This window comes from Natator depressus, chromosome 1, assembly GCF_965152275.1.
Source record: "Natator depressus isolate rNatDep1 chromosome 1, rNatDep2.hap1, whole genome shotgun sequence".
Classification (NCBI taxonomy): Eukaryota; Metazoa; Chordata; order Testudines; family Cheloniidae; genus Natator; species Natator depressus.
In genome coordinates, this window is record NC_134234.1 from 50,857,905 (window position 1) to 50,868,637 (window position 10,733).

At 39.3% G+C, this 10,733-nt stretch overlaps 1 protein-coding gene across 6 annotated transcripts in view; it reads left to right on the forward strand.

Annotated features, from left to right (window-relative positions):
* NBEA (neurobeachin) overlaps window positions 1-8,874 on the forward strand; it is an 844,329-nt gene extending 835,455 nt beyond the window's left edge. For all 6 annotated transcript variants that reach the window (XM_074959554.1, XM_074959563.1, XM_074959572.1 and 3 more), the window contains 4 exons: window positions 1,650-1,751; window positions 3,895-4,091; window positions 5,607-5,758; window positions 7,071-8,874. In XM_074959554.1, the coding sequence (XP_074815655.1) occupies window positions 1,650-1,751; window positions 3,895-4,091; window positions 5,607-5,758; window positions 7,071-7,161 (542 nt within the window). In that variant the 3' untranslated portion in view covers window positions 7,162-8,874. The remainder of the gene's footprint in view (window positions 1-1,649; window positions 1,752-3,894; window positions 4,092-5,606; window positions 5,759-7,070) is intronic.
* The last annotated feature ends 1,859 nt before the right edge of the window (window positions 8,875-10,733 follow it).

Here is a 10,733-nt window from a genome sequence, read left to right on the forward strand (position 1 = left end):
CTTGGGACCTTAGCCTAGTTCTCAGTGCCTTAAAAAAACCTCTGAACCCGTGGGGAGCTGTTCACTCCTTCATTTATCCTTCAAGAAGTCATTTCTTATAAGCATAATTTTGGCCAGGAGGCCAAGAGAGCTTGAGGCATTCATGGCTGACCCTCCTTACACAATTTTCTACTATGATAAAGTGACTCTATGTCCCCATCCTCATTTCCTGCCTAAGGTCTCATCAGAATTTCACATCAGTCAGCACATTCAATTGACAGTATTTTACCCCAAGCCTCCCTCTTCAAGAAAGGAGGCTTGTCTTCATACCCTGGATGTGTGTAGGGCTCTTGCCTTCTACCTTGATAGCACTCAGTCTTTCACGGCTTTCCCAGACTGTCTCTTTCACAGAAAGAATGATGGAACAGCCCATTTCTACTAAAAATGGGTTTCCGGGTGCATTTTAGCTTATGAAGCTTCTGGAATGCACCCCCCACTTAAAGTGACTGCTCATTCCACTAGGGCTCAATCCACCTCCAGAGCCCTACTTCAGAATATGCTCATCATGGACATATGCACAGCCACCACCTGGTCATCTGTTCACACGTTTTCCCAGCACTACACTATCGTAACTGCTTCCAGGGTGGATGTGACCTGTAGCAAAGTTGTTCTTCGATCTACTGAATCTGCCTCCTCTGCTTATGGAGGTGGAGCACCCATAGGAACAACAACTGGAAGAAGAAAGAGAGGTTACTTAACCCGTTCAGTAACTGGAGTTCTTTAAGATGTTTTGTCCTTATGGGTGCTCCTCATCTGCTCCTCTTCCCCTCTGCTGCAGACTCTTTTTTCTGGGCTTCATGGTTGAGAAGAAACTTGAGCAGCAATGGGTCTGCCCATCCCTATATCCCCTCACACTGGAGCATGAGAATATGCAGGGGGCAGGCATGAACTTGTGGGCACTACTGACAAAAAAATCTTTGCACTTCCTGAGGTGTAGCTCCCACAGAGACAAAACATCTCAAAGAACTCCAGTTACTGTACAGGTAAGTGACCTCTTTTTTAACATGTGTAGCTGACTGTCAGTGCGTGAAGTACCTGTGTCATACACACACACATCTGTAAATAAATTCATAATTACATATCCAGCTGTTTGTTTTCCCATATTTTAAATCTTGATGTAATAGGCATTCAGAAATACGTAGATTCCAGAATGATGAAGGGATTCAAAAAACCACCATAATTTTCTAAGTTTCTTTTTTCTAGAAGTATGTGCTATGTTACACTGCATATCACTGTGTTACTTTTATCTTTAATAGTGTCATACTCCGTGTGTTCTGTGGAATGCATGTCTCTTTTCAGTAGAGTTAGAACACACAGCACAGATTTCCAGTGTCTTATTGTCATCCTGTGCAGGATACGCAGCACATCTCCCACTGTTACTAAATAAGAGAGGTATATTTATGTGAACAAGTGAGCATTGAAGTGTTGCTTTATGAGAGCCTTGATAAGGTTTAAATGCAGTTCCGCACAGAAAACCCAAGAATGAGACGTTTATGCAGACTGCACCTTCCTCTGATGCTTACTGAATTAAAACAAATTGCAGCAAAAGTCCTCCTTTGTTGCTGAAACATGTTTGGTTGTAATTTCTTACTATTGTTGCTTTCTTACAGGTGATTATCCTGCTCCTAGAGCTGTTCTAACTGGTCATGACCATGAAGTTGTCTGTGTATCGGTCTGTGCAGAGCTGGGACTTGTTATCAGCGGTGCTAAAGGTCAGAAGTCATTTTATAGTTTAAGTTTTAAAAATTTCAAAGTCTCCTTCAGTGAGTGTTTTTCAGTGTTCCCTTGAGCCAAGTGCAATTTAATTATCCTAAGTCTCCTCAACCAAGAAATATTTTAATTCTGATAGTCTCAGCAGTTGCTAACTCTGAACATAATACTTTCTATCAATACATATGACACTTAGACACAAGCACACTTAGTATATCAGAAAACATTACTCTCCAGTAAGAGCACTGTACACAATGGTATCATGATAAAAACCATCAGATGGAAACATAGGATTGTGGGGAGAGCCAGCTAGGAATGCCCCTATCCCCAAGTTAGCTGTCACATTTTAAATAAAGATTAGGCATATTTGGGTTGTCCCCATTCTCCTGGGCAAGAGAAGTAGAGCCTGTTGGATTGTGCATGGGTCCGTGCACAGATGCCAACATGTAGAATGTTGTTTTTTTCAGTGGGCAGTTCTCCAAAGAAGCAGGAGCCTGGACACTGTTATTTGCCATCTTCCACTAGAAAGTTTTGAGCCATCTGCTGAATTATCAGTTGTTTGCCTATTTCTCCAATTATTTGTCTGTAGAATCCAGAGTACCCAACAATTACTAATATAAGTTCTCAAAATAGCCATCCCATCCTTTTCCCCCATCCTTGTAGAGATGTCTGCCAAAGAATTATAGTAATCAAATTGAATAAACATTCCAGTCTAAATGTTGAGTGTTTTAGCTTGACCATTCATTATTGCATTCCTTTATTTTTCACTCTTTCCATTTGGTTCATTCCATTCATCTCTGTTTCTTTTCTCGCTTTCTTATTTCCATCTACAATCTTTTTTGCACAGCTCTCTCTCATTTATCTCCTTTTCTTGATTTGAAAAGGAGCGTATTTTTTCTTCTTATCCTTTCCTATTCACCTCTGTTATTTTATGTGTTCTCCCTTACTTCCCTTCTTCTGATCTTTCTTCTTCTCCTCTCCACATTATTCTACTGACTCTTCATGGTCCCTTCTCCCTCATTTCTCTTTCTGTCCCATCTCCTCCTCCTGGAATTCCAACATATAGCTTCTCCCACAGATCCAACCCTCTTCCTCTTCTCCTCATGATGATGCCTCTTTCATCCATGTCTCCTCATAGGAATTTGTTCTTCCACTAATTCCTGAGAAGGGTTGTTGCTTCTGAGGGCAAAAAGGCCAGGTTGATTACTCTGCCCCATACATTCACAGTTAAGCTTGTTGGACTGATACATTTTATGATAACTTTGAGCTCAACATTTATTTTCATAGCTGACTTTGAAACCTCTGAATTCTGCAGATTCTAACAGGAAATGCTAATTATTAATTCTAATAATGACACATTATATAAGAAGCGTAGGCTAGGTCAAGAAATTCATGAGATAAAGCACAGTAACGAGGAACCTACCCTGAAGCTTTTCTTGCAGTGATGTTAATTCTTAGCCCATAAGCCCGCTTCATATTACTTGAATGCAATAGGACTGTACCCTTTTGAACTGTATTGTTGCAAACTACCTTCTATTATTATGGCTGAGATCTCTGGTAGACTATCCGCAGCTGCATTAGACACTAATGGAAACGTGAGGCTTTAGTAATGCAGCTCTTTATAGAGGCACTGAGTGCTGGACAACTAAAGACCTACATATCAAATAAAGAATACATCCCTGAATGATTAAGAGGAATTGGGGCCTACACTGTTAGTCCCAGAAACCCACCATCAAATTCTGCTCTCCTCAGCTGTCTCTCCCATGTCTCTTCCCTTAGTTACGCCAGCCCCTATGGTTTATACATTCAAGTTCTCCCATCTTACGTTTTCTCACCGATTCCTCTTCTCAAGCTTCCCAAGTATTTCTCAAGTATTTCAAGTTAAAAATACTCACAACTGAAAGCAGTTAAGAGTTAAAGTAAATTAAAAACCATGCCACTCTGCTGATGTGCCGTACCCTTTCCCTCCGCCTGCCACCTGCGCTGCTGCTGCTGTTGTACTACGACTACTACTACTAGTAGACGGTTATATTTTAGGTCAAGGACGATGTCTTCCTATGTCTGTACGTATTGTCTGTGTGCATACTCCATATAGTTCGTGAAACAAGCATCTATATAATATATTTTATTGTTTTCAATGTACAGAAGGTCCTTGTCTGGTACACACAATTACTGGAGATTTGCTGAGAGCACTTGAAGGGACTGAAAACTGCTTGTACCCTCGCTTAATTTCAGTATCTAGTGAAGGCCACTGCATCATCTACTATGAGCGAGGACGGTTCAGCAATTTCAGCATTAATGGCAAACTCTTAGCTCAGATGGAGATCAATGACTCAACCAGGGTAAATCTAAACGCAAACAACCGTTTGACACTGCACGCCTTTTTTAAAATAAATGGAATGTATTTGCAATGTTACTTAGAGAAAATACAAGGGTGAAAGTGGGCCGGTATGGGCTGGCACGGCGTACTGGTAAGAAGTGGCCGCCAGTACCGGCCCATACACAGCCCACATTAAAGCACCGATGGGTAGGCACCCTACGAGCAGGGCTGCCGACAGGAGAGCACAAAAGGGGCAGCTTCCCCGGGGCCTGGCGATTTAAAAGGGCTCTGTGCTCCTGGCCGCCGCCTCCCCTACCGTGGCAGCAGCTGGAGCCCCAGGCCTTTTAAATCGCTGCTGGAGCCCTGGGCGGCGCAGGCCAGGCAGCATGGAAGGGCTGGCTCGGGGAGGCTGACCCCCAGCCCCGCCCCTTCTGGGGGCCTGGAGCTGGGCCCCCATATTGGTAAGTCTTTTATCTTACTTTCACCCCTGAGAAAATAACATGTATAAAATTGCTGTTCTCAGAAAATGTAATGTTCAAATAGATACCCTTTTATGTCCACCTCAAGTCAGCAAAAAGAACGACGAGTACTTGTGGCACCTTGGAGACTAACAAATTTAGGCTAAAACCCACTTCATTAGATGCATGCAGTGGAAAATACAGTAGGAAGATATATATACACACACAGAGAACATGGAAAAATGGTTGTTGCCATACCCACGATGAGAGTGATTAGTTAAGGTGAGCTCTTATCAGCAGGAGAGAAAAAAATCAAACTTTTGTAGTGATAACATCCATTTTTTTCATGTTCTCTGTGTGTGTGTGTGTATATATATATATATCTTCCTACTGTATTTTCCATTGCATGCATCCAGTGAAGTGGGTTTTAGCCCACGAAAGCTTATGCTCAAGTAAATTTGTTAGTCTCTAAGGTGCCAAAAGTACTCCGGTTCTTTTTACTGATACAGACTAACACGGCTAGCACTCTGAATCAAGTCAGCAGTGAACTCATGCTTTTTCAAAATAAATAAGAACAAATTGTTTATGATACTAGATGATTCCTGGAATTTAAATTTAGACTTAAATTTCAGCGGGAAATATGTCTTTAAAACAAAATTGTTTGAAATTAATTCCCTCTTCACTTATTAGCAACTACATGACTTCAGGACCTGTTCTACCAGTAGCACTTGAAGCAGTGTAAGGAATGCAGGTCTCTACTCTGCCTTAGGTGTTAGTGATGGCATCAAATACTGCAGGGCAAACCCAAGTTTTGCATGCTGAACTCAAATCTTGGCAATTAAAAGCTTTGTAGGTCACAGGTGAAATGTATTTATTTGTCATTTTAAAGGCACACAGGTAACTTACTGAAGATTTGGGATCCCTAAACAGGTTTTGTTATTTTTAAGTATTTCTCTTCACCTTTAAATGTGGGCAGAAACACAAACATACACTCCATTGGTGAGAGCTGTTTGTGGGGCTGTTTGTCACTTTCCCCCAATATTAACTAAAGTTACTGGTTTTGGTTGTCTCTTCTCAAGGCCATCCTCCTGAGCAGTGATGGACAGAACCTGGTGACTGGGGGGGACAATGGAGTAGTGGAAGTGTGGCAGGCTTGTGATTTTAAACAGCTCTATATTTACCCTGGCTGTGATGCTGGCATAAGAGCAATGGACTTGTCTCATGATCAGAGGTGAGTTGCAGCATTAGAATTAAAATCACCTGGTAAATATTAAACAAAACTATTAAATACTGTCTCTTTGATGTTAGCATGTTGAATGACTGTTATACTTCATTTAAAATATGTGATACAACTATGCTCTGTTATTTCCTGTTGATCTAGCTGAATTGACAGTTTAGGCTCTAATCCTATAGGCACTTATACATCTGCTTAACTTTAAGTAGACACATAGTCCCAGTCCCATGCACCATTTCCTCCCTTAGTGTAAATCAGGAAAATTACATTGACTTCGTCTGAGATACGCTGATTTATGGTCGCTAAGGATCTGGCTTGATTGCATATGCATAAGTGTTTGCAGGATCGGGGCCTGAGTGAGTATTGTATTATCACTGGCCAGTGCAGGGATGCATGAGCCTGATCTCTGAATCTCCTGTTTTAGTGTGATTAAAATGTAAGTCTAATGATGTATTTATACCGGGTTGTGAATGGCTTTAGTTTTTGCATCATTTGCCAGTATGGTGTTTGTCAGCAAAACTCACACTCAGGAAATGTGAAGGATTTTTAAAAATCCTTTAGTATTCATTTCAGCTTACTTTATTTACACATTTTAGAATTTTTATACTATGTACCACTGTTTGATGCAGCACCAAAAATATCCATACATCAAATACCTACTCAATTTATTTGTGTATTATTTGATGATCTGAAAGAAGATTTCTGTCTCAGCCAAATCAAAACTAACGTACAGAACGAGGCTTATTTACTCTTGGAATTCTGCCATTTTATGTTACAGTGCTGAACTGCGTTCTATAGCTTCTTGTTTACAATAAGCAAATATAGCACATTCTATTTACTACACTAATTTGTCTATCTTCTGATTCTAATGCTGGGTTCTGAAACCCCATTTCAGCAATGCACATAAGCACAGGCTTACTTTCAGCACATGATTACTCTCATTTAAGTGGGGACTGATAAAATGCATTTTGTATTGTTTGGTATCAGCAATTGGTTGACATCCAAGATCCAGTTGTAGGAGGCAGATAAGAAAAACTCAGACTCACAATTAAAGGGGTCAGTTGTAACTAGAAATCCATCATAATTATTTCTGCTAAAGAAAGAAACTAGGAGCATATTCAGTATGAAACTTCTTAAGAACACCTAATTAGCACAATATGCATTTATATGTAACTGTCAAAGAGAAGCCCCCCGTTCTGTTACTATTTTTAATATTCAGCGTAACCTGAAGTTTCTGAAAGTTAAAAGATGACTACTATGTGGGTAAAAAATGTAACAAGTACAGTATCTATCTTTTCACCTTTTTCAGAACTCTGATTACTGGCATGGCTTCTGGTAGCATTGTAGCTTTTAATATAGATTTTAATCGGTGGCATTATGAGCATCAGAACAGATACTGAAGCTTAATGAAGAACTGAAAGCAAAGGTAAAGCTGAGAGCACAAGTGCTACAATGAAAGGCGTAATCTCTGGTGGAAAAACACGTCTGCATTGACCTCCGTTGTACATTCCATTACACCCAGCAATAGCTGTACATTGTAGTCAGCAACCATTTTATTTTGTGTGTTTTTTCACAACTGAACACCAGCTGCTGAAAAGCAAGCTTGTATCATGTAAATTATATGAATTAGGAGATGTTTTGGTAATTATTTCATATATCTTTGTTTATTGAGAAAAGGTAGTAGGATGCGCCGCAAGAGACTTTTGAAAATTCTGAGGAACCTTGTGTCCAGTTGTTACAATGTTTAGTCTGTGAATCTAACATGCATCCCATTTCCAGTCTCTTTTCAAGCTGAGAAAAAAAAATATGTTTGATACTTTGTACATCAGATGCACATCTTAACTTTGAAGGGATACTTTTGTAAAAGTAAAACCTTGTATAAAGAACAAAAATGTTTCTTAATTTTATTGTGGAGTTACAACTTGCATGTACTTTAAACCTGATGTCTTGATGGAACAGGGGTATTCACGCAAATCAAACTGGAGATCTGTCTAAGGGTACAGCTTGCATTAAAGGGTTGAATTTGGGTGCAATCAGTAATTTTGACATTTTCACCAAAATATGTTTTTCACTTTTTAAATCTAAACTCATTCTCTTCCAAGTGGAGTTTTGCTCATGAAGCATTTGGATAAGAAGCCATTATTTGCCATACTTATACAATGAAAGTTAAATTCTTCCCTTTTAAACTTATAGACAAGTCAGAAAGGGAGCATAGTGGAAAGGTTCTGATTTTCATTATATCATCAAGAGTCTTGTAATGCTCTATAGCGCTTAATGACTCCCACACGGCAAGAGTGCTATACTTCTGGATTCATCACATTTGGCATACGGTCCACTGAGAGAAGAGAGCCTCAGTTACATTTTTCTCTTATTTGTCCTCTGAATAGCTTGGTTTGTTTAACAACCTTAGCTTTTATTGCAAAGATAAGTTATTCTTTTAGGTTCTTCTGAAAATCTCACCGGAAGTCACATTCTCAGCCTAAGGCACTTCATGTGTTACAATACTGTAATGATGACCATCAGAATAATTTTCCACACATTGTACTGATCAAATTACACACCCAGGGGTATATACACTTTACTTCATGTTTCTTCTTTGTATATTTGGTGACTGTATTGTCATAGATGTACATATTGTGTCGGTAGGGCTATGAGGCATGTAACAGGAATGTAATTTTCTCAGACTTTACACTCACTTGCAGTCATTTATTTAAAATGATAATGGATTCTTTGTATTGGCACTTTGCACCAGAAACATATCATTATTTATTGATGTGATTACTTATTTGTTATCCACCTTGTATTAGTAAGTTTTAGCACTGAATTCCTTCTTCATTGTTGTTTGTATTTAAAAGATTCTGAAATCATGGGGAATCAACGTAATGATTAAGTTATTCATCACCAGTCTGTAAGCAATATCTTGAGTTGGTAGCTTAGAATTGGGAGAATACTGAACATCTGGAAGACCAGTTCATTTCATCTTGAGATCATGGTGAAATATTTTGGATATATAAATTCCTTAAGCTATTGTAACCATGTTTTATTGCAAAGATGTAAAATATGCCAGATGTGTGTGAGTTGGAAATCCAAAAAAGAAAAATAAAATATGCAAAGAATTCAGTGATTGTTTTTTATTTCATTGAACTTTTCACCAAAACATCCACATCGTCACTGGAAATAAATAATAGTTTTAAGAAATGTTCCGTGTTATAATCAGTGTGTATAAAAATGGATATCTTGGAGGTTGTGTTCTCAGTCCCTGAAGGGACTGAAAGAACTCTTGATACACAGTTTGATTTCTAATCCTGTAGATTATCAACACATAAAGAGAAAATACTAAAGTTGTTCTGAACAGCAAAAAGAAGAAATAGAAAAGTTTGAAGAAAGTAAACTTATGGTTTAAAAATCTGCCTATGGCTGCAGTCCTGTCATTTGGATCCTTGTGAGCAGATAGCATGCATTTTGATGGACCTCTGTTCAGGTGTGAAGGTCTGATCAAGGCCATGTTGGCATCTCTCAATACCTGACACTTAGCATAAAAACAATACACAACTGTAATAGTTAATATTTTCCGTTTAGTTAGTAATCCATAGCTTTAACATCTCCCTTTGTAGAAATATCTGGCAAGCAATTATCTATCTCAGTGGTTCTCAAACTGTGGGTCAGGACCCAATTTTAATGGGGTCGCCAGGGCCAGCATTAGACTTGCTGGGACCCAGGGCTGAAACTGAAGCCCGAGCTCTGCCCCCACCTGGGGCAGAGGTTTGAGCTGCAGCTCCCTTTTTCCCCAGCCAGGGTGGGGGGGCTCGGGCTCCAACACACCCCCACCCAGGGATCATGTAGTAACTTTATTGTCAGAAGGAGGTCCCGGTACAATGAAGTATGAGAACCCCAATCTATCTAAACTAGAGTCGTGTCAAAAACCTTATTAAAATATAGTACACATTACTGGTAGTTGTCTTCATTTATCAACCCTTTAAAAAGATGCTAGGCCTTTCTGAGGCTGGATATTTAAAAAAAATTTAAGTGTGGTAACCTTCTGGTTACATGAACACAAAAAAGTACCCAAAATCACAGCCTCAGCATGCCATCAAGTAAAAAAAGTCAACTGCAATTTTGTCTTTTGTTTATTAAGATGAGTCCTTAGAAAATATACTGTAGCTTTACAGCTACTCGACATTCCGATTTAATGATTTCCTGTGTTGTTGTTACGTGAAGACTATCCGCATTAGATTAGGTGAGATTTATTTGAAAAAAATCATTTGCATGTTCGGAGAGCTAACTGTGTGTCATTAAGAGGTGAGTGATAAAACAAAAAACCATTTAACAATAATTCTTACAGTTATAGTAGTGCCTAGAAACCCTACTGTGCTATACTATGTGCAAATACAGAATGGATCTTCCTGTCCTGAAAAACCATCCAAATGAGACCAGACACAAGTGGGTTTCACAAAAAGTGGGAGAAGGGGAAAAGGGTAATACTAACAAAATTATGAGGTTACAGGATTTCTGGTTAAATGTGTTGGGTTGTTTTGTTTCTTAACTTTTATATATTATTTCTTTAAAAAAAAAAAAAAAGCTTTCCTTTATCACTGAAGATTTTCCCTGCTCCTGCTGCTTTGTATTTTTTAATGCACACCCACATTTTACATCATGTAACCCTTCTGCCAGGTGGTGTTGGCAACAACAAAGGCCAGGTTCTCTATTTAGGGGTTCCTCTTAACAATGCAAAACAAAACCATAAGAACATAAGAACGGCTATAGTGGGTTAGACCAAAGGTCCATCCAGCCCAGTGTCCTGTCTACCGACAGTGGCCAATGCCAAGTGCTCCAGAGGGTGTGAACCTAACAGGTAATGATCAAGTGATCTCTCTCCTGCCATCCATCTCCACCCTCTGACAAACAGAGGCTAGGGACACCATTCCTTACCCATCCTGGCTAATAGCCACTAATGGACTTAACCTCCATGAAT